The following is a 23,872-nucleotide window of genomic DNA, read 5'->3' on the forward strand; positions in this document are numbered from 1 at the left end:
CAGACAGAGGGGATGGAGTACGTCTCTCTCTCTAACGGGGCATTGGGTCAAATACTGACCTCCCACTCTCTGGGGTCAAACCCAGTCCCAGACAGAGGGGATGGAGTACGCCTCTCTCTCTAATGGGGCATTGGGTCAAATACTGACCTCCCACTCTCTGGGGTCAAACCCAGTCCCACACAGAGGGGATGCAGAACGCCTCTCTCTCTAACGGGGCATTGGGTCAAATACTGACCTCCTACTCTCTGGGGTCAGACCCAGTCCCAGACAAAAGGGACGGAGTACGCCTCTCTATCTAACGGGGCATTGGGTCAAATACTGACCTCCTACTCTCTGGGGTCAGACCCAGTCCCAGACAGAAGGGACGGAGTACGCCTCTCTCTCTAATGGGGCATTGGGTCAAATACTGACCTCTCACTCTCTGGGGCAGACCCAGTCCCAGACAGAGCGGATGGAGTACGCCTCTCTCTCTAACGGGGCATTGGGTCAAATACTGACCTCCTACTCTCTGGGGTCAGACCCAGTCCCAGACAGAGGGGATGGAGAATGCCTCCCTCTCTAACGGGGCATTGGGTCAAATAATGACCTCCCACTCTCTGGGGTCAGACCCAGTCCCAGACAGAGGGGATGGAGTATGCCTCCCTCTCTAACGGGGCATTGGGTCAAATACTGACCTCCCACTGTCTGGGGTCAAACCCAGTCCCAGACAGAGGGGATGCAGAACGCCTCTCTCTCTAACGGGGCATTGGGTCAAATACTGACCTCCCACTCTCTGGGGTCAGACCCAGTCTCAGACAGAGGGGATGGAGTATGCCTCCCTCTCAAACGGGGCATTGGGTCAAATACTGACCTCTCACTCTCTGGGCTCAGACCCAGTCCCAGACAGAGGGGATGCAGAACGCCTCTCTCTCTAACGGGGCATTGGGTCAAACACTGACCTCCCACTCTCTGGGGTCAGACCCAGTCCCAGACAGAGGGGATGGAGTATGCCTCCCTCTCTAACGGGGAATTGGGTCAAATACTGACCTCTCACTCTCTGGGGTCAGACCCAGTCCCAGACAGAAGGGACGGAGTACGCCTCTCTCTCTAACGGGGCATTGGGTCAAATACTGACCTCCTACTCTCTGGGGTCAGACCCAGTCCCAGACAGAAGGGACGGAGTACGCCTCTCTCTCTAACGGGGCATTGGGTCAAATACTGACCTCCCACTCTCTGGGGTGAGACCAAGTCCCAGACAGAGGGGATGGAGAACACCTCTCTCTCTAACGGGGCATTCGGTCAAATACTGACCTCTCACTCTCTGGGGCAGACCCATTCCCAGACAGAGGGGATGGAGAACGCCTCTCTCTCTCTCCCTCTCTCTATGTTCTGGAGGGACAGAGAAGGAGGGGGCGAACCAGAGAGCGGGGGAAGGAGGGAGAAAGGGAAGGAGAGAATGAACCACTGGGACCGTTTAATCCCTCAGGACCCCCAGAAGAACCGCATTGGCCAGTGGAAGGATGTGGAGCCAAGGCAGGGGATCGCGGAGCTGACCTTTGACCTGATGCCTGAACCGCTCCAGGGGTTGTACACAATCCAGGTGGAGAAGCGTCACACGAAACTGGAGCATCACTTCAGCGTGGAGGAATACGGTGAGGGTCCTTGGAGCCTGGTACTGAGAGACTCACACACATCATCTCCCATTTATACAACACATTTAATGGAGTAAACCTCCCAGGGCGTGTCAGAGGAGCGCAAATCAGACAAAAGGAGATCTAGGGACAGATGAACCAGAGCTCGGTCAAAGAGACAGATTTTGAAGGAGCGTCTTAAAGGAGGAGAGAGAGGTAGATGTAAGGCACGCGGAATGACCCCTCGCCCCCCCGTCCAACAGGTTATAGATTTCGGACTTGAGACCTGGGATGGCACCCTTTCCCTGCTTACTCCCCATATCCCTTGATCCCTTTAGCCTTAAGAAATATATCTAACTCCTTCTTGAATACATTTAATGAATTGGCCTCAACTGCCTTCTGTGGTAGAGAATTCCATAGGTTCACCACTCTCTGGGTGAAGAAATTCCTCCTCCTCTCAGTCCTAAATGGCCTACCCCTTATCCTTAGACTGTGACACCTGGTTCTGGACTCCCCCGCCATCGGGAACATCCTTCCTGCATCTAGTCTGTCTAGTCCTGTTAGAATTTTATAAGTTTTGTGATGAAATATGCCATTCATCACTCATCTGTATTCTCTGTGTGATTGTGCCTGTGACTGTGGTTTAGTTTCAGTTTCATTTCCATTACCTCAGTTCCGTTTCCTCACCTTGTATTGTATTGTGTGTAGGGCTCCGCCCATACCTGGCCCCTATGTAAGCAGGCTCAGCGTGCCTCACATCCAGTACTGCAGACCTCTGGATGGAAGACACCTCTCCACTGTGTGTTACCTTCTAAGTTAATAAAAGCCTTGTTTTGTTCCGCTAACATTGAGTCTCGGATTTATTGAGGCACATCAATTTTATTAACTTACTTTTCAACACAATGGATCAACTCTTGAAACCCGAACGTTTGGATTTGGACCAGCATGCTTCGGACGCATCGGCACGCTTCGGACACTGGTTTATGTGTATGGAATTCTTCCTGGACAATTCCGCAGCCGTCACAGGCGCTACGGACGCTGAAAGTATGAAACTCGGAATCCTGCGGAATTGGGTAAGCCACAGGGTTTACCCCCTCATCCAAGACGCCAACACGTACCCGGCCGCCTGCGACATCTTAAAGGTGCATTACCAGCAGCCTACGAATGAGGTGTATGCTAGGCATCTGCTCGCTACTCGCGCACAGCGACCTGGGGAATCGCTGGATGAGTTCCTAGTCACCCTGAAAACGCTTGGCAAAGACTGCAAGTGCCAAGATGTAAAAGCCGCAGTGTACACTGACGAGCTTGTTCGCGATGCCTTCATCACAGGCCTCAGCTCCACTTACATCCGGCAGAGACTGCTGGAAAAAACGGGATTGGACCTGAAACAGGCTGTGGACACAGCGCGATCCCTGGATGTGGCCCAGAGAAACTCGGACGCCTACTCTTCAGCCCGCGCCACCCACGCCGCCACGTGTGCTCTAAGGGCGCCGCCATCTTGGAAGGCATCTTCCCCGCCCGGCAGCTCGACACCGTCGGGGCCCCGCTCTCCCCCCAGAAGCCCTACGACAGCCGCGATGCGTCGGGGACCCAACTGCTACTTCTGCGGGCAGTCGAAGCACACCAGAAACCTGTGCCCGGCGAAAGGCACCACCTGCTTTAAGTGCGGTAAGAAGGGGCACTACGGGAAGGTGTGCAGAGGGAACCCCGCTGGAAAACCCGCCACCGCCGCGTGTGCGCCGTGGGAGCGGCCATCTTGGACGCCATCTTGCCCGGCCTCGTGGGGTCCGCCATCTTGTGAGCAGACAGCGTGGACGCCATCTTGTCTTGATCAGGGCCCTACAGTGGCATCGGTCACAGTGGACCAGACCAGGCCGCACCCGCTATCCAAATCAATGGTGGACATCGAGGTAAACGGGTGCGGGGTTAAATGTTTAATAACAGTGGAAGCACGGAGAGTTTTATCCACCCTGAACTAGCACAACAACTCTCCCTAAAGGTGGTCCCTACTCGGGGTACCATCTCTTTGGCTGATAAAACCCAGACATCGACCATTATGGGTTACTGCACGGTACAATTGTCCGTTAACGGAACTGTATACGATAATTTTAAAGTACTAATCATGAAGAATCTATGTGCGAGCGTGATCTTGGGCCTGGATTTCCAATGCCACCACCAAAGCATCACGCTCAATTACGGTGGGTCCCAGCCGCCCCTCACAGTGTGCGGTCTGACTACCCTGAAGGTAAAGCTGTCTTCGCTATTCGCGAACCTTACCCCTAACTGCTGGCCAATAGCGACCAAAAGCAGGAGGTACAGCTGGGAGGACAGGCGGTTTATCGTGACCGAGGTAGACAGGCTCCTGAAGGAGCGCATTATTGAATGCAGCAACAGCCCGTGGCGCACCCAAGTGGTGGTGGTAAGGGGTAGCGAGAAGAAACGGATGGTGATCGACTATCGCCAAACGATCAACAGGTACACCCAACTAGACGCCTACCCGCTACCCCGCATATCAGAAATGGTGAACCAAATCGCCCAATACCGGGTGTTCTCCACCATCGACCTCAAGTCAGCGTACCACCAGCTCTCTATCAGACCAGAGGACCGCCCGAACACCGCCTTCGAGGCGAACGGACGCCTCTACCAATTCCTCAGAGTCCTCTTTGGGGTGATGAATGGGGTCTCGGTCTTCCAGAGGGAGATGGACCGCATGATTGATGACCACCACTTGCAGGCAACCTTCCCCTACCTCGACAACGTCACCATCTGCGGTCACAACCAGCAGGATCACAACTCGAACCTTGAGAGGTTCCTGAAAACCGCACAAAAACTCAACCTCACTTACAACGAGGACAAGTGCGTTTACAACACCACGCGCCTCTGCATACTAGGCAGCGTGGTGGAGATTGGGGAAATCGGACCAGACCCTGACCGATTGAGCCCGCTACGGAAGCTGCCCCTGCCCAACACTCCCAAAGCCCTGAAAAGGTGCCTGGGGTTATTTTCTTATTATTCCCAATGGTTCCCCAACTACTCCGACAAAGACCACCCCCTCTTGAAAGCATCCTCTTTTCCGCTCTCTGTTGAGGCCCACGCCGCCTTCAAAAGCATTAAGCGGGATATTGAGCGGGCCACGATACAGGCAGTGGACGAGAACACTCCCTTTCAAGTGGAAAGTGATGCGTCTGACTTTGCCTTGGTGGCCACCCTCAACCAGGTGGGGCAGCCCGTAGCTTTCTTCTCGAGGACCCTCCAAGGGCCCGAGATCAGACACTCCTCCGTGGAAAAGGAAGCCCAAGCCATCGTGGAGGCAGTGCGCCACTGGTGCCACTACCTAGCCGGCAAACGCTTCACCCTACTTACCGACCAGCGGTCGGTAGCGTTTATGTTCAATAATAAACAGAGGGGGAAGATTAAAAATGATAAGATTCTTAGGTGGCGGATCGAGCTCTCCACCTTCGAGTATGACATCATTTACCGGCCAGGGGCCCTTAACGAATCCCCCGACGCCCTCTCACGAGGGATGTGTGCCAGTGCCACCGGGGATCGGCTACAGACCCTCCACAACGACCTCTGCCACCCAGGGGTCACGCGGCTGTTCCACTTCATAAAGTCCCGTAACTTACCCTACTCGATTGAGGAAGTTCGGTCTCTGACCAGGAACTGCCGCACTTGCGCTGAGTGCAAGCCTCGGTTCTACCGCCCAGATAGAGCCCACTTAATCAAAGCTACACAGCCCTTTGAGCGGCTCAGCTTAGACTTCAAGGGCCCCCTCCTGTCCGTCGACCGCAATGTTTACTTCCTGAACATTGTGGACGAATACTCCCGTTTCCCATTCGCCTTCCCCTGCCCAGACATGACCAGCGCCACGGTCATTAAATGCCTCAACAGCCTGTTCTGCCTGTTCGGTATGCCGAGCTACATCCATATGGATAGGGGGCGTCCTTCATGAGTGAAGAGCTACACCAGTACATGCTGTCCAGGGGGATCGTCACGAGCCATACCACCAGCGACAACCCCCGGGGTAACGGTCAAGTGGAGCGAGAGAACGGGACAGTATGGAAAGCTGTCACTCTAGCTCTAAGGACCAAGGGCCTCCCTATCTCCCGCTGGCAGGAAGTCCTCTCAGATGTGCTCCATTCGATACGGTCGCTATTGTGTACTGCCACTAATGCCACGCCTCATGAATGAATGTTTGTCTTTCCCCGGAAATCCACCTCAGGCGTATCCATGCTGTCATGGCTCTCCACCCCAGGTCCGGTATTCGTGCGAAGGCATGTGAGGGGCCACAAGACGGACCCTCTCGTGGAGTCAGTGCACCTACTCCATGCTAACCCCCAATACACATATGTCCGGCACGCCGACGGAAGGGAGGGCACCGTGTCCATAAAAGACATCGCCCCAGCCGGTAACGAGAACAACCACGACAACAGCAGCAACAACGATCACAGCAACTCTTACCCACCCACTACTCTTTCATCACCCCCGGAAGAACATCGACCAAAGGTACCCCCACCAACTACCCCTTCAACAACCCTGGCGGCGGCCCCGGCAGAGACCCAGGAGGCCACCGGGGACACCCAGCCAACACCCGCGGCACCACAACAGCCACGCCGGTCACAGAGGACTATCAAACCCCCGAACAGACTAAATCTCTAGAAGGGGTGAATGTGATGAAATATGCCATTCATCACTCATCTGTATTCTCTGTGTGATTGTGCCTGTGACTGTGGTTTAGTTTCAGTTTCATTTCCCTTACCTCAGTTCCGTTTCCTCACCTTGTATTGTATTGTGTGTAGGGCTCCGCCCATACCTGGCCTCTATGTAAGCAGGCTCAGCGTGCCTCACATCCAGTACTGCAGACCTCTGGATGGAAGACACCTCTCCACTGTGTGTTACCTTCTAAGTTAATAAAAGCCTTGTTTTGTTCCGCTAACATTGAGTCTCGGATTTATTGAGGCACATCAAGTTTCAATGCGATCCCCTCTCATTCTTCTAAACTCCAGCGAATACAAGCCCAAGCGACCCAATCGCTCCTCATACGTCTTTCCTGCCATCCCAGGTATCAGTCTGGTGAATCTTCGCTGCACTCCCTCCATGGCAAGAACATCCTTCCTCAGATAAGGCAACCAAAACTGCACACAATACTCCAGATGTGGTCTCAGCAAGGCCCTGTACAACGGCAGCAAGACATCCTTGTTCCTGTGCTCAAACCCTCTTGCTATAAAGGCCAACATACCATTTGCCTTGTTAACTGTCTGCTGCACCTGCATGCTTACCTTCAGCAACGGGTGCACAAGGACACCCAGGTATGCCTGCATAGAGTGGCAGAGAGGTTTAGGGAGGGAAATCCAGAGCTCAGGGCCTCGGCAGCAGAAGGTACGGCCGCTGACGGTGGAGCGATTAAAATCGGTGGAATGCACAAGAGGCCGGCATTGGAGGAGTGCGGAGATCTCGGAGGGATGTAGGGGATGGAGGAGGTTGCAGAGATATGGAGGGGGGCGGCGAGGAAGCCATAGAGGGATTTGAACGCAAGGATGAGAATTTTAAAATCGGACCGGGAGCCAATGTAGGTCAGCGAGTACAGGGGTGATGGGAGAACGAGATTTGGTGCGAGTTAGGACACAAGGCACAGCTGAGCTTGTCAGGATTTATAATCTCCCTTTTTCTTTCAGTTTTACCCAAATATGAACTGAAGGTGGAACTACCAGAAGCGATCACAATTCTCGACACCACGATCCACGTCAAAGTGTGTGGCAGGTAAAAGCTGTCTCTTTATCCAATTCTGTATCTAACCCGTGCTGTGCCTGCCCTGGGAGTGTTTGATGGGGACAGTGTAGAGGGAGCTTTACTCTGTATCTAACCTGTGCTGCACATGCCCTGGGAGTGTTTGATGGGACAGTGTAGAGGGAGCTTTACTCTGTATCTAACCCGTGCTATATCCTGCCCTGGAAGTGTTTAATGGGACAGTGTAGAGGGAGCTTTACTCTGTATCTAACCCGTGTTGTACCTGCCCTGGGAGTGTTTGATGGGACAGTGTAGAGGGAGCTTTACACTGTATCTAACCCGTGCTGTACCTGTCCAGGGAGTGTTTGATGGCATAGTGTAGAGGTAGCTTTACTCTGTATCTAACCCGTGCTGTACCTGCCCTGGGAGTGTTTGATGGGACAGTGTAGAGAGAGCTTTACTCTGTTTCTAACCAGTGCTGTACCTGCCCTGGGAGTGTTTGATGGGACAGTGTAGAGGGAGCTTTCCTCTGAATCTGACCCGTGCTGTACCTGCCCTGGGAGTGTTTGATGGGAAAGTGTAGAGGGAGCTTTACTCTGTATCTAACCCGTGCTGTACCTGCCCTGGGAGTGTTTGATGGGACAGTGTAGAGGGAGCTTTACCCTGTATCTAACCCGTGCTGTACCTGCCCTGGGAGTGTTTGATGGGACAGTGTAGAGGGAGCTTTACTCTGTTTCTAACCCATGCTGTACCTGCCATGGATGTGTTTGATGGGACAGTGTAGAGGGAGCTTTACTCTGTATCTAACCCGTGCTGTACCTGCCCTGGGAGTGTTTGATGGGACAGTGTAGAGGGAGCTTTACTCTGTATCTAACCCATGCTGTACCTGTACCTGCCCTGGGAGTGTTTGATGGTAAAAAGAGGGATGAGGTCCTGCAGCAAGAATTTAGGGAGCTAGGTGAAGGATTAAAGAGCAGGACCTCAAAGGTTGTAATATCTGGATTACTCCCGGTGCCACGTGCTAGTGAGTATAGAAATAGGAAGATAGAACAGATGAATGCGTGGCTAAAGGGATGGTGCAGGAGGGAGGGCTTTAGTTTCCTGGATCACTGGGTCTGCTTCTGGGAAAGGTGGGACTTGTACAAGTCGGACGGTTTACACCTGAACCAGAGGGGAACCAATATCGTTGCGGGGAGGTTTGCCAACACTGCTGGGGGTGGTTTAAACTAACTTGGCAGGGGGATGGGGTACAGAGTGGAGCTATAGTAGGGGGTGATTTACAGCCAAATACAGAGGAAAAAACAAGTCAGCTGGGAAGGCAGAGCAAATATGAGAAGGCAAAAGGGAATATGGCAGGGCTGGAAGGCATTTATTTTAATGCAAGGAGTCTTGCAAATAAGGTGGATGAACTGAAGTTGTTGTTGAACACATGGGAGTACGATATTGTTGCCATCACGGAGACATGGTTGAGGGAGGGTCAGGACTGGCAGCTCAATATTCCGGGGTATAGAATCTTCAGGCGAGACAGAGGAGGGTGTAAAAGGGGAGGGGGTGTTGCAATATTAATTAAGGAGTCAATTACTGCTGTAAGGAGGGATGATATATTAGCGGGTTCCTCAAATGAGACCATATGGGTAGAACTTAAAAACAAAAAGGGGGCAAGCACTTTGTTGGGAGTGTACTATAGGCCCCCAAACAGTCAGGGGGAGATAGAGGAACAGATATGTAGGCAAATCTCAGAGAAGTGTGAAAATAATAGGGTAATAATAGTGGGGGATTTCAACTTCCCCAATATAAATTGGGATAGTCAGAGTGTGAAAGGCTTAGAGGGTGCAGAATTCTTAAAGTGCATCCAGGAGAGCTTTTTGAGCCAACATGTAGAAAGTCCTACAAGAGAGGGGGCGGTACTGGACCTAATTCTGGGGAATGTAGCCGGGCAAGTGGTGGAAGTATCAGTAGGAGAGCATTTTGGCGACAGTGACCATAATTCGGTGAAATTTAAGGTGGTCATGGAAAAAGACAAAGACGGCCCGGAAATAAGGGTTCTAAATTGGGGGAAGGCCGATTTAATATGATAAGGCAGGATCTGGCCAAAGTGGACTGGGAGCAGCTACTTATAGGAAAATCCACATCAAAACAGTGGGAGACTTTCAGAAGGGAGATAGAGAGAGTACAGCGCCAACATGTTCCTGTAAAGGTCAAGGGTGGGACCAACAAGCAAAGGGAACCTTGGATGACAAGGGAGATACAAAAATGCATTAGAAATAAAAGGGGGGCTTTCGCCAGTTACAAAAGACTAAAGACGGAAGAAGCCCTAGAGGAGTATAAAAAGTGCAGGGGCATACTTAAAAAAGAAATTAGGAGGGCGAGGAGGGGCCATGAAATAACACTGGCGAGCAAAATAAAGGAAAATCCTAAGATGTTTTATAAGTATATTAAGGGCAAGAGGATAACCAGGGAAAGGGTAGGGCCCATTAGGGACCAAAGTGGCAATCTGTGTGTAGAGCCAGATGATGTAGGCGGGGTTTTAAATGAATTTTTTGCATCTGTGTTCACTATGGAGAAAGACTATGCAGACATAGAAATCGGGCAAGGGGACTGTGACATACTTGAACATATTAGCATCGAGAGGGAGGAGGTGCTAGCGGTTTTAGCAGACCAAAAAGTGGATAAATCCCCAGGCCCGGACGAGATGTATCCCAGGCTGCTGTGGGAAGCAAAGGAGGAGATTGCAGGGGCTCTGACACAAATTTTCAGAACCTCTCTGGCCACAGGGGATGTACCAGAGGACTGGAGAACAGCTAATGTAGTACCATTATACAAGAAGGGTAGCAGGGATAAACCAGGGAATTACAGGCCAGTGAGCCTAACATCTGTGGTAGGGAAATTATTGGAAAAAATTCTGAGGGACAAAATTAGTCTCCACTTGGAGAGGCAAGGATTAATCGGGGATAGTCAGCATGGCTTTGTCAAGGGTAAATCATGTCTGACAAATCTGATTGAATTTTTCGAGGGGGTGACTAGGGAGGTGGATGAGGGAAATGCTGTAGATGTGGTTTACATGGACTTCAGTAAAGCTTTTGACAAAGTCCCGCATAGGAGACTGGTCAAGAAGGTAAGAGCCCATGGGATCCAGGGTGCCTTGGCGCGTTGGATCCTAAACTGGCTGAGTGGCAGGAGGCAGAGGGTGATGGTCGAAGGTTGCTTTTGTGACTGGAAGCCTGTGTCCAGTGGGGTACCTCAGGGATCGGTGCTGGGTCCCTTGTTATTTGTGATCTACATAAATGATTTGGATGAGAATGTAAAAGGGATGATCAGTAAGTTTGCAGATGACACGAAAATTGGTGGGGTGGTAAATTGCAAGGAGGAAAGCCTCAGGCTACAGGACGATATAGACGGGTTGGTCAGTTGGGCGCAAAAGTGGCAAATGGAATTTAAACCTGAAAAGTGCGAGGTGATGCATTTTGGACGGACAAATAAGGCAAGGGAATACACAATGAGTGGTAGGACCCTAGGAAGTACAGAGGGTCAGAGGGACCTTGGTGTACATGTATATAGATCTCTGAAGGCAGCAGAACAGGTAGACAAGGTGGTTAAAAAGGCATATGGGATACTTGCCTTCATTAGCCGAGGCATAGAATATAAGAGCAGGGAGGTTATGATGGAGCTGTACAAAACGCTGGTGAGGCCACAGCTGGAGTACTGTGTGCAGTTCTGGTCGCCTCACTATAGGAAGGGCGTGATTGCTTTGGAGAGGGTGCAGAGAAGATTCACCAGGATGTTACCTGGGATGGAGCGCCTCAGCTATGAAGAAAGACTAAACAGGCTGGGGTTGTTTTCCTTGGAGCAAAGAAGGCTGAGGGGGGATCTGATTGAGGTGTACAAAATGATGAGGGGCATAGATAGGGTAGACAAAGAGGAACTTTTCCCCTTAGTAGGGGGGTCAATAACAAGGGGGCATAGATTCAGTGTAAGGGGCAGGAGATTTAGAGGGGATTTGAGGAGGAACTTTTTCACCCAGAGGGTGGTTGGAATGTGGAACTCAATGCCTAAATGGGTGGTAGAGGCAGGAACCCTCACAACATTCAAGAAGCATTTGGATGAGCACTTGCAATGCCATTGCATACAGGGCTATGGACCAAATGCTGGAAAATGGGATTAGACTGGACAGGGATGGATGGGCGGTGCAGACACGATGGGCCGAAGGGCCTCTTTCTGTGCTGTAAAACTCTATGACTGTATGACAGTGTAGAGGGAGCTTTACTCTGTATCTAACCCGTGCTGTCCCTGCACTGGGAGTGTTTGATGGGACTGTGTAGAGGGAGCTTTACTCTGTATCTAACCCGTGCTGTACCTGACCTGGGAGTGTTTGATGGGACTGTGTAGAGGGAGCTTTACTCTGTATCTAAACCATGTTGTACCTGCCCTGGGAGTGTTTGATGGGACAGTGTAGAGGGAGATTTACTCTGTATCTCACCCATGCTGTACCTGCCCTGGGAGTGTTTGATGGGACAGTGTAGAGGTAGCTTTACTTTGTATCTAACCCGTGCTGTCCCTGCACTGGGAGTGTTTGATGGGACTGTGTAGAGGGAGCTTTAATCTGTATCTAACCCGTACTGTACCTGCCCTGGGACAGTTTGATGGGACAGTGTCGAGGGAGCTTTACTCTTTATCTAACCACGTGCTGTACCTGCCCTGTGAGTGTTGATGGGACAGTGTAGAGGGAGTTTTACTCTGTATCTAACCCCGTGCTGTAACTGCCCTGGGAGTGTTTGATGGGACAGTGTAGAGGGAGCTTTACTTTGTATCAAACCCCGTGCTGTACCTGCCCTGGGAGTGTTTGATGGGACCGTGTAGAGGGAGCTTTACTCTGTATCTAACCACGTGCTGTACCTGCCCTGGGAGTGTTTGTTGGGACACTGTAGAGGGAGCTTTACTCTGTATCTAACCACGTGCTCCACCTGCCCTGGGAGTGTTGATGGGACAGTTTAGAGGGAGTTTTACTCTGTATCTAACCCGTGCTGTACCTGCCCTGGGAATGTTGATGGGACAGTGTAGAGGGAGCTTTACTCTGTATCTAACCCGTGCTGTACCTGCCCTGGGAGTGTTTGATGGGACAGTATAGAGTGAGCTTTACTCTGTATTTAACCCGTGCTGTACCTGCCCTGGGAGTGTTGATAGGACAGTGTAGAGGGAGTTTTACTCTGTCTAACCCGTGCTGTACCTATCTGGGAGTGTTTGATGGGACAGTTTAGAGGGAGCTTTACTCTGTATATAACACGTGCTGTACCTGCCCTGGGAGTGTTTGATGGGACAGTGTAGAGGGAGCTTTACTCTGTATCTAACCCGTGCTGTACCTGCCCTGGGAGTGTTTAATGGGACAGTGTAGAGGGAGTTTTACTCTGTATCTAACCCGTGCTATACCTGCCCTGTGAGTGTTTAATGGGACAGTGTAGAGGGAGCTTTACTCTGTATCTAACCTGTGCTGTACCTGCCCTGGGAGTGTTTGATGGGACAGTGTAGATGGAGCTTTACTCTGTATCTATCCCGTGCTGTACCTGCCCTGGGAGTGTTTGATGGGACAGTGTAGAGGGAGCTTTACTCTGTATCTAACCACGTGCTGTACCTGCCCTGGGAGTGTTTGATGGGACAGTGTAGAGGGAGTTTTACTCAGTATCTAACCACGTGCTGTACCTGCCCTGAGAGTGTTTGATGGGGCAGTGTAGAGGGAGCTTTACTCTGTATCTAACCCATGCTGTACTAGCCCTGGGAGTGTTTGATGGGACAGTGTAAAGGGAGCTTTACTCTGTATTAAACCCGTGCTGTGCCTACCCTGGGAGTGTTTGATGGGACAGTGTAGAGGGAGCTTTACTCTGTATCTAACCCGTTCTGTACCTGCCCTAGGAGTGTTTGATGGGACAGTGTAGAGGGAGCTTTACTCTGTATCTAACCCCGTGCTGTACCTGTCCTGGGAGTGTTGATGGGACAGTGTAGAGCAGCTTTACTCTGTATCTAACTTGTATGATGAATATTTTAAAGATACACGTACGGGAAGCCTGTGAGGGGACATGTCAACGGCTCCGTTTGTCTGCAGAGACTCTACTACATTGAGGATTTGGACCTTTGCCAACTGGTATCTGGTGAGGTGAGCCCTGCCTAGCATGATCCCATGCAAGTCTCAAGCCAAGGTTTCCTTGCAGGTGCCATGCATCTGTCTTGATTCGGTGGGTAGCAATTTCGCATTTAAGTCAGAAGGTCGTGAATGCAAGCCCCAACCAAGAGACTCGAGACCCACAATCCAGGCTGACATTCTGGGTGGGGTATTAATTGAGCAGTGCAGTGTTGGAGGGGCAGTGCTGAGGGAGCGTTGCACTGTCGGAGGGGCTGTACTGAAGGAGCGCTACGCTGTCGGTAGGGCAGTACAGAGGGAGTGCTGCACTGTCGGAGGGGCAGTACTGAGGGTGAGGTGCACAGTCGGAGGGGCAGTACTGAGAGAGCGCTGCACTGTCGGAGGGGCAGTACTGAGGGAGTAAAGCACTGTCGGAGGGGCAGTACTGAGGGAGTGCTGCACTGTCGGAGGGCAGTACTGATGGAGTGCTGCACTGTCGGAGGGGCAGTACTGAGGGCGTGCTGCACTGTTGGAGGGGCAGTACTGAGAGAGCGCTGCACTGTCGGAGGGCAGTACTGAGGGAGCGCTGCAATGTCAGAGGGGCAGTACTGAGGGAGCGCTGCACTGTCGGAGGGGCAGTACTGAGGGAGCGCTGCACTGTCAGGGAGCAGTACTGAGGGAGTGCTGAACTTTCAGAGGGCAGTACTGAGAGAGTGCAGCTCTGTCGGAGAGGCAGTACTGAGAGAGCGCTGTACTGTGGAGGGGCAGTACTGAGGGAGAGCTGCACTGTTGGAGGGGCAGTACTGAGGGAGCGCTGCACTGTCAGAGGGGCAGTACTGAGGGAGCGCTGCACTGTCGGAGGGTCAGTACTGAGGGACAGCTGCACTGTTGGAGGGGCAGTACTGAGGGAGCGCTGCACTGTCAGAGGGGCAGTACTGAGGGAGCGCTGCATGGTGAGAGCGTCAGGACTGAGGGAGAGCTGCACTGCTGGAGGGTCAGTACTGAGGGAGCGCTGCACTGTCAGGGAGCAGTACTGAGGGAGTGCTACACTGTCGGAGGGCAGTACTGAGAAAGTGCTGCACTGTCGGAGGGCGGTACTGTGGGAGCGCTGCACTGTCGGAGGGGCAGCGCTGAGGTAGCGCTGCACTGTCGGAGGGCTATACTGTGGGACTGCTGCACTGTCGGAGGGGCAGTACTGAGGGAGCGCTGTACTGTCGGAGGGGCAGTACTGAGGGAGTGCTGCACTGTCAGAGGGGCCTGTACTGAGAGAGTGCTGCACTGTCGGAGGGGCAGTACTGAGGGAGCACTGCACTGTCGGAGGGGCAGTTCTGAGGGAGTGCTGCACTGTCAGTGGTCAATACTTAGGGAGAGCTGCACTGTTGGAGGGGCAGTACTGAGGGAGCGCTGCACTGTCGGAGGGTCAGTACTGAGGGAGCGCTGCACTGTCAGAGGGGCAGTACTGAGGGAGCGCTGCACTGACGGAGGGGCAATACTGAGGGAGAGCTGCACTGCCAGGGAGCAGTACTGAGGGAGCACTGCACGGTCGGAGGGCATACTGAGAGGGTGCTGCACTGTCAGAGGGCAGTACTGAGGGAGCGATGCACTGTCGGAGGGGCAGTACTGAGGGAGCTCTGCACTGTCAGGGAGCAGCACTGAGGGAGCGCTGCACTGTCGGAGGGCAGTACTGAGAGAGTGCTGCACTGTCGGAGGGCAGTACTGTGGGAGTGCTGCACTGTCAGAGGACAGTACTTTGGGAGTGCTGCACTGTCGGAGGGGCTGTACTGTGGGATCGCTGCACTGTCGGAGTGCAGTACTGTCGGAGTGCTGCATTGTCGGTGGGGCAGTCGTGAGGGAGTGCAGCACTGTCGGAGGGGCAGCTCTGAGGGAGCGCTGCACTGTCGGAGGGCAGTACTGAGGGAGTGCGGAAGTGTCAGAGGCAGTACTGTGGGAGTGTTGCACTGTCGGAGGGCTTGTACTAAGGGAGTGCTGCACTGTCGGAGGCCAGTACTAAGAGAGTGCTGCACTGTCGGAGGGCAGTACTGTAGGAGTGCTAGAGTACTTTGGGAGTGCTGCACTGTCGGAGGGGCTGTACTGAGGGATCACTGCACTGTCGGAGTGCAGTACTGTCGGACTGCTGCATTATCGGAGGGGCTGTGCTGAGGGAGTGCCGCACTATCGGCGGGCAGTACAGAGGGATCGCTGCACTTTCGGAGGGGCAGTAATGAGGGAGTGCGGCACTGTCGGAGGTCAGTACTGAGGGAGTGCTGCATTGTCGGAGGTGCAGTACTGAGGGAGTGCTGCACTGTCGGAGGGGCAGTACTGAGGGATCGCGGCACTATCGGGGGGCAGTACTGAGGGATCGCTCCACTGTCGGTGGGCAGTACTGAGGGAGTGCTGCCCTGTCGGAGGGACAGTACTGAGGGCGTTCTGCACTCTCAGAGGGTCAGTACTGAGGGAGTGCTGCCCTGTCGGAGGGGCAGTGCTGAGGGAGCACTGCACTGTCAGAGGGACAGTACAGAGGGAGCGCTGCTCTGTCGGAGGGTTATACTGAGGGAGCGCTGCACTGTTGGAGGGGCAGTACTGAGGGAGTGCTGCACTGTCAGAGGGGCAGTACAGAGGGAGCGCTGCACTGTCGGAGGATCAGTACTGAGGTAGCGCTGCACGGTGAGAGCGTCAGGACTGAGGAAGAGCTGCACTGTCGAAGGGTCAGTACTGAGGGAGCACTGCACTGTCAGATGGTCAGTACTGAGGGAGTGCTACACTGTCGGAGGGTCAGTGCTGAGGGAGCGCTGCACTGTCAGATGGTCAGTACTGAGGGAGTGCTACACTGTCGGAGGGTCAGTGCTGAGGGAGCGCTGCACTGTCAGGGAGCAGTACTGAGGGAGCGCTGCACTGTCGGAGGGCAGTACTGAGAAAGTGCTGCACTGTCAGAGGGCAGTACTGTGGGAGTGCTGCACTGTCAGAGGACAGTACTTTGGGAGTGCTGCACTGTCGGAGGGGCTGTACTGAGGGATCGCTGCACTGTCGGAGTGCAGTACTGTCGGAGTGCTGCGTTGTCGGCGGGGCAGTCGTGAGGGAGTGCAGCACTGTCGGAGGGGCAGCTCTGAGGGAGCGCTGCACTGTGGGAGGGCAGTACTGTGGGAGTGCGGAAGTGTCAGAGGCAGTACTGTGGGAGTGTTGCACTGTCGGACGGCTTGTACTGAGGGAGTGCTGCACTGTCGGAGGGCAGTACTGAGAGAGTGCTGCACTGTCGGAGGGCAGTACTGTGGGAGTGCTGCACTGTCGATGGACAGTACTTTGGGAGTGCTGCACTGTCGGAGGGGCTGTACTGAGGGACCACTGCACTGTCGGAGTGCTGCATTATCGGAGGGGCTGTACTGAGGGAGTGCCGCACTATCGGCGGGCAGTACAGAGGGATCGCTGCACTTTCGGATGGGCAGTAATGAGGGAGTGCGGCACTGTCGGAGGTCAGTACTGAGGGAGTGCTGCACTGTCGGAGGGGCAGTACTGAGGGAGTGCTGCACTGTCGGAGGGGCAGTACTAAGCGATCGCGGCACTATCGGGGGGCAGTACTGAGGGATCGCTCCACTGTCGGTGGGCAGTACTGAGGGAGTGCTGCCCTGTCGGAGGGACAGTACTGAGGGAGTGCTGCACTCTCAAAGCTCAGTACTGAGGGAGTGCTGCCCTGTCGGAGGGGCAGTGCTGAGGGAGCACTGCACTGTCAGAGGGACAGTACAGAGGGAGCGCTGCTCTGTCGGAGGGTTATACTGAGGGAGCGCTGCACTGTCGGAGGGGCAGTACTGAGGGCGCGCAGCACTGTCAGAGGGGCAGTACTGAGGGAGTGCTGCACTGTCGGAGGGGCAGTACTGAGGGAGCGCTGTACTGTCGGAGGGGCAGTACTGAGGGAGAGCTGCACTGTTGGAAGGGCAGTACTGAGGGAGTGCTGCACTGTCAGAGGGGCAGTACTGAGTGAAGGCTGCACTGTTGGAGGATCCGTACTGAGGTAGCGCTGCACGGTGAGAGTGTCAGGACTGAGGAAGAGCTGCACTGTCGAAGGGTCAGTACTGAGGGAGCGCTGCACTGTCGGAGGATCAGTACTGAGGGAGCGCTGCACTGTCAGAGGGTCAGTACTGAGGGAGTGCTACACTGTCGGAGGGTCAGTGCTGAGGGAGTGCTGCACTGTCAGAGGGGCAATACTGAGAGAGCGCTGCACTGTCGGAGGGGCAGTACTGAGGGAGCGCTGCACTGTCGGAGGATCAGTACTGAGGGAGCGCTGCACTGTCGGAGGATCAGTACTGAGGGAGCGCTGCACTGTCAGAGGGTCAGTACTGAGGGAGTGCTACACTGTCGGAGGGTCAGTGCTGAGGGAGTGCTGCACTGTCAGAGGGGCAATACTGAGAGAGCGCTGCACTGTCGGAGGGGCAGTACTGAGGGAGAGCTGCACTGCCAGGGAGCGGTGCTGAGGGAGAACTGCACGGTCGGAGGGCATACTGAGAGGGTGCTGCACTGTTAGAGGGCAGTACTGAGGGAGCGCTGCACTGTCGGAGGGGCAGTACTGAGGGAGCGCTGCACTGTCAAGGAGCAGTACTGAGGGAGCGCTGCACTGTCGGAGGGCAGTACTGAGAGAGTTCTGCACTGTCGGAGGGGCAGTACTGGGGGAGCACTGCACTGTCGGAGGGGCAGTTCTGAGGGATAACAGCACTTGCTGAGGGTCAGTACTGAGGGAGCGCTGCACTGTCAGAGGTACTGTACTTAGGGTGCACTGCACTGTCGGAGGGACAGTACTGAGGGAGCGCTGCACCGTCGGAGGGGCAATACTGAGGGAGCGCTGCACTGTCGGAGGGGCAGTGCTGAGGGAGTGCTGCACTGTCGGAGGGGCAGTTCCGAGGGGGAGCTGCACTGCCAGGGAGTAGTACTGAGGGAGCGCTGCACGGTCGGAGGGCATACTGAGAGGGTGCTGCACTGTCAGAGGGCAGTACTGAGGGAGCGATGCACTGTCGGAGGGGCAGTACTGAGGGAGCTCTGCACTGTCAGGGAGCAGTACTGAGGGAGCGCTGCACTCTCGGAGGGCAGTACTGAGAGAGTGCTGCACTGTCGGAGGGCAGGACTGTGGGAGTGCTGCACTGTCGGAGGACAGTACTTTGGGAGTGCTGCACTGTCGGAGGGGCTGTACTGAGGGATCTCTGCACTGTCGGAGTGCAGTACTGTCGGAGTGCTGCATTATCGCAGGGGCTGTACTGAGGGAGTGCCGCACCATCGGCGGGCAGTACAGAGGAATCGCTGCACTTTCGGAGGGGCAGTAATGACGGAGTGCGGCACTGTCGGAGGGTCAGTACTGAGGTAGCGCTGCACGCTGAGAGCGTCAGGACTGAGTAAGAGCTGCACTGTCGAAGGGTCAGTACTGAGGGAGCGCTGCACTGTCGGAGGGTCAGTACTGAGGGAGCGCTGCACTGTCAGATGGTCAGTACTGAGGGAGTGCTACACTGTCGGAGGGTCAGTGCTGAGGGAGGGCTGCACTGTCAGGGAGCAGTACTGAGGGAGCGCTGCACTGTCGGAGGGCAGTACTGAGAAAGTGCTGCACTGTCAGAGGGCAGTACTGTGGGAGTGCTGCACTGTCAGAGGACAGTACTTTGGGAGTGCTGCACTGTCGGAGGGGCTGTACTGAGGGATCGCTGCACTGTCGGAGTGCAGTACTGTCGGAGTGCTGCGTTGTCGGCGGGGCAGTCGTGAGGGAGTGCAGCACTGTCGGAGGGGCAGCTCTGAGGGAGCGCTGCACTGTGGGAGGGCAGTACTGTGGGAGTGCGGAAGTGTCAGAGGCAGTACTGTGGGAGTGTTGCACTGTCGGACGGCTTGTACTGAGGGAGTGCTGCACTGTCGGAGGGCAGTACTGAGAGAGTGCTGCACTGTCGGAGGGCAGTACTGTGGGAGTGCTGCACTGTCGATGGACAGTACTTTGGGAGTGCTGCACTGTCGGAGGGGCTGTACTGAGGGATCACTGCACTGTCGGAGTGCTGCATTATCGGAGGGGCTGTACTGAGGGAGTGCCGCACTCTCGGCGGGCAGTACAGAGGGATCGCTGCACTTTCGGATGGGCAGTAATGAGGGAGTGCGGCACTGTCGGAGGTCAGTACTGAGGGAGTACTGCACTGTCGGAGGGGCAGTACTGAGGGAGTGCTGCACTGTCGGAGGGGCAGTACTAAGCGATCGCGGCACTATCGGGGGGCAGTACTGAGGGATCGCTCCACTGTCGGTGGGCAGTACTGAGGGAGTGCTGCCCTGTCGGAGGGACAGTACTGAGGGAGTGCTGCACTCTCAAAGCTCAGTACTGAGGGAGTGCTGCCCTGTCGGAGGGGCAGTGCTGAGGGAGCACTGCACTGTCAGAGGGACAGTACAGAGGGAGCGCTGCTCTGTCGGAGGGTTATACTGAGGGAGCGCTGCACTGTCGGAGGGGCAGTACTGAGGGCGTGCAGCACTGTCAGAGGGGCAGTACTGAGGGAGTGCTGCACTGTCGGAGGGGCAGTACTGAGGGAGCGCTGTACTGTCGGAGGGGCAGTACTGAGGGAGAGCTGCACTGTTGGAAGGGCAGTACTGAGGGAGTGCTGCACTGTCAGAGGGGCAGTACTGAGGGAAGGCTGCACTGTTGGAGGATCAGTACTGAGGTAGCGCTGCACGGTGAGAGTGTCAGGACTGAGGAAGAGCTGCACTGTCGAAGGGTCAGTACTGAGGGAGCGCTGCACTGTCGGAGGATCAGTACTGAGGGAGCGCTGCACTGTCAGAGGGTCAGTACTGAGGGAGTGCTACACTGTCGGAGGGTCAGTGCTGAGGGAGTGCTGCACTGTCAGAGGGGCAATACTGAGTGAGCGCTGCACTGTCGGAGGGGCAGTACTGAGGGAGAGCTGCACTGCCAGGGAGCGGTGCTGAGGGAGAACTGCACGGTCGGAGGGCATACTGAGAGGGTGCTGCACTGTTAGAGGGCAGTACTGAGGGAGCGCTGCACTGTCGGAGGGGCAGTACTGAGGGAGCGCTGCACTGTCAGGGAGCAGTACTGAGGGAGCGCTGCACTGTCGGAGGGCAGTACTGAGAGAGTTCTGCACTGTCGGAGGGGCAGTACTGGGGGAGCACTGCACTGTCGGAGGGGCAGTTCTGAGGGACCGCTGCACTGTCGGAGGGGCAGTACTGAGGGATAACAGCAATTGCTGAGGATCAGTACTGAGGGAGCGCTGCACTGTCGGAGGTACTGTACTTAGGGAGCACTGCACTGTCAGAGGGGCAGTACTGCGGGAGCGCTGCACTGTCGGAGGGTCAGTACTGAGGGAGCGCTGCACTGTCAGAGTGGCAGTACTGAGGGATAACAGCACTTGCTGAGGGTCAGTACTGAGGGAGCGCTGCACTGTCAGAGGTACTGTACTTAGGGTGCACTGCACTGTCGGAGGGACAGTACTGAGGGAGCGCTGCACCGTCGGAGGGGCAATACTGAGGGAGCGCTGCACTGTCGGAGGGGCAGTGCTGAGGGAGTGCTGCACTGTCGGAGGGGCAGTACCGAGGGAGAGCTGCACTGCCAGGGATTAGTACTGAGGGAGCGCTGCACGGTCGGAGGGCATACTGAGAGGGTGCTGCACTGTCAGAGGGCAGTACTGAGGGAGCGATGCACTGTCGGAGGGGCAGTACTGAGGGAGCTCTGCACTGTCAGGGAGCAGTACTGAGGGAGCGCTGCACTCTCGGAGGGCAGTACTGAGAGAGTGCTGCACTGTCGGAGGACAGGACTGTGGGAGTGCTGCACTGTCGGAGGACAGTACTTTGGGAGTGCTGCACTGTCGGAGGGGCTGTACTGAGGGATCTCTGCACTGTCGGAGTGCAGTACTGTCGGAGTGCTGCATTATCGGAGGGGCTGTACTGAGGGAGTGCCGCACTATCGGCGGGCAGTACAGAGGAATCGCTGCACTTTCGGAGGGGCAGTAATGACGGAGTGCGGCACTGTCGGAGGGTCAGTACTGAGGTAGCGCTGCACGGTGAGAGCGTCAGGACTGAGGAAGAGCTGCATTGTCGAAGGGTCAGTACTGAGGGAGCGCTGCACTGTCGGAGGGTCAGTACTGAGGGAGCGCTGCACTGTCAGATGGTCAGTACTGAGGGACTGCTACACTGTCGGAGGGTCAGTACTGAGGGAGCGCTGCACTGTCAGAGGGGCAATACTGAGAGAGCGCTGCACTTTCAGAGGGGCAGTACTGAGGGAGAGCTGCACTGCCAAGGAGCGGTGCTGAGGGAGCACTGCACGGTCGGAGGGCATACTGAGAGGGTGCTGCACTGTCAGAGGGCAGTACTGAGGGAGCGCTGCACTGTCGGAGGGGCAGTGCTGAGGGAGCGCTGCACTGTCAGGGAGCAGTACTGAGGGAGCGCTGCACTGTCGGAGGGCAGTACTGAGAGAGTCCTACACTGTCGGAGGGGCAGTACTGGGGGAGCACTGCACTGTCGGAGGGGCAGTTCTGAGGGACCGCTGCACTGTCGGAGGGGCAGTACTGAGGGATAACAGCAATTGCTGAGGATCAGTACTGAGGGAGCGCTGCACTGTCGGAGGTACTGTACCTAGGGAGCACTGCACTGTCAGAGGGGCAGTACTGAGGGAGTGCTGCACTGTCGGAGGGTCAGTACTGAGGGAGCGCTGCACTGTTGGAGTGGCAGTACTGAGGGATAACAGCACTTGCTGAGGGTCAGTACTGAGGGAGCGCTGCACTGTCGGAGGTACTGTACTTAGGGAGCACTGCACTGTCGGGGGGACAGTACTGAGGGAGCGCTGCACCGTCGGAGGGGCAATACTGAGGGAGCGCTGCACTGTCGGAGGGGCAGTACTGAGGGAGTGCTGCACTGTCGGAGGGGCAGTACCGAGGGAGAGCTGCACTGCCAGGGAGTAGTACTGAGGGAGCGCTGCACGGTCGGAGGGCATACTGAGAGGGTGCTGCACTGCCAGAGGGCAGTACTGAGGGAGCGATGCACTGTCGGAGGGGCAGTACTGAGGGAGCGATGCACTGTCAGGGAGCAGTACTGAGGGAGCGCTGCACTCTCGGAGGGCAGTACAGAGAGAGTGCTGCACTGTCGGAGGGCAGGACTGTGGGCATGCTGCACTGTCGGAGGACAGTACTTTGGGAGTGCTGCACTGTCGGAGGGGCTGTACTGAGGGATCTCTGCACTGTCGGAGTGCAGTACTGTCGGAGTGCTGCATTGTCGGCGGGGCAGTTGTGAGGGAGTGCAGCACTGTCGGAGGGGCAGGACTAAGGTAGCGCTGAACTTTCGGAGGGCAGTACTGAGGGAGTGCTGAAGTGTCAGAGGGCAGTACTGTGGGAGTGTTGCACTGTTGGAGGGGCTGTACTGAGGGATCACTGCACTGTCGGAGTGTAGTACTGTCGGAGTGCTGCATTATCGGAGGGGCTGTACTGAGGGAGTGCCGCACTATCGGCGGGCAGTACAGAGGAATCGCTGCACTTTCGGAGGGGCAGTAATGAGGGAGTGCGGCACTGTCGGAGGGGCAGCTCTGAGGTAGCGCTGCACTGTCGGAGGTCAGTACTGAGGGAGCGCTGCACTGTCGGAGGGGCAGTACTGAGGGATCGCTCCAATGTCGGTGGGCAGTACTGAGGGAGCGCTGCCCTGTCGGAGGGACAGTACTGAGGGAGTGCTGCACTGCAGAGTGTCAGTACTGAGGGAGCGCTGCCCTGTCGGAGGGGCAGTACTGAGGGAGCACTGCACTGTCGGAGGGACAGTACTGAGGGAGCGCTGCACTGTCGGAGGGTTATACTGAGGGAGTGCTGCACTGTCGGAGGGTCAGTACTGAGAGAGCGCTGCACTGTCGGAGGGACAGTACTTAGGCAGCACTGCACTGTCGGAGGGACAGTACTGAGGGAGCGCTGCACCGTCGGAGGGGCAATATTGAGGGAGAGCTGCACTGTCGGAGGGGCAGTACTGAGGGAGTGCTGCACTGTCGGAGGGGCAGTACTGAGGGAGAGCTGCACTGCCAGGGAGCAGTACTGAGGGAGCGCTGCACTGTCAGAGGGCAGTACTGAAGGAGCTCTGCACTGTCAGGGAGCAGCACTGAGGGAGCGCTGCACTGTCGGAGGGCAGTACTGAGGGAGCGCTGCACTGTCAGGTAGCAGCACTGAGAGAGCGCTGCACTGTCAGAGGGGCTGTACTGAGAGAGCGCTGCACTGTCAGGGAGCAGCACTGAGGGAGCGCTGCACTGTCGGAGGGCAGTACTGAGGGAGTGCTGCACTGTCAGAGGGCAGTACTGTGGGACTGCTGCACTGTCAGAGGACAGTACTTTGGGAGTGTTGCACTTTCGGAGGAGCTGTACTGAGGGAGCGCTGCACTGTCGGACTGCAGTACTGTCGGAGTGCTGCATTGTCGGAGGGGCTGTACTGAGGGAGTGCGGCATTATCGGGGG

The 23,872-nt window shown here is 55.6% G+C and overlaps 1 protein-coding gene across 1 annotated transcript in view; it reads left to right on the forward strand.

The window, feature by feature from the left end:
• The window catches only part of LOC147091393 (alpha-2-macroglobulin-like), a 1,124,424-nt gene that overhangs the window by 107,950 nt on the left and 992,602 nt on the right, over positions 1–23,872 (forward strand). Inside the window, exons 6-8 of the mRNA XM_085976756.1 lie at positions 1,466–1,631; positions 7,286–7,370; positions 13,377–13,482. Coding sequence (XP_085832882.1) covers positions 1,466–1,631; positions 7,286–7,370; positions 13,377–13,482 — 357 coding nt within the window. The remainder of the gene's footprint in view (positions 1–1,465; positions 1,632–7,285; positions 7,371–13,376; positions 13,483–23,872) is intronic.

This window comes from Somniosus microcephalus, unplaced genomic scaffold, assembly GCF_052327205.1.
Source record: "Somniosus microcephalus isolate GS21.2 unplaced genomic scaffold, FLI_Smic_1.0 unresolved_chr3, whole genome shotgun sequence".
NCBI classification, from domain to species: Eukaryota; Metazoa; Chordata; class Chondrichthyes; order Squaliformes; family Somniosidae; genus Somniosus; species Somniosus microcephalus.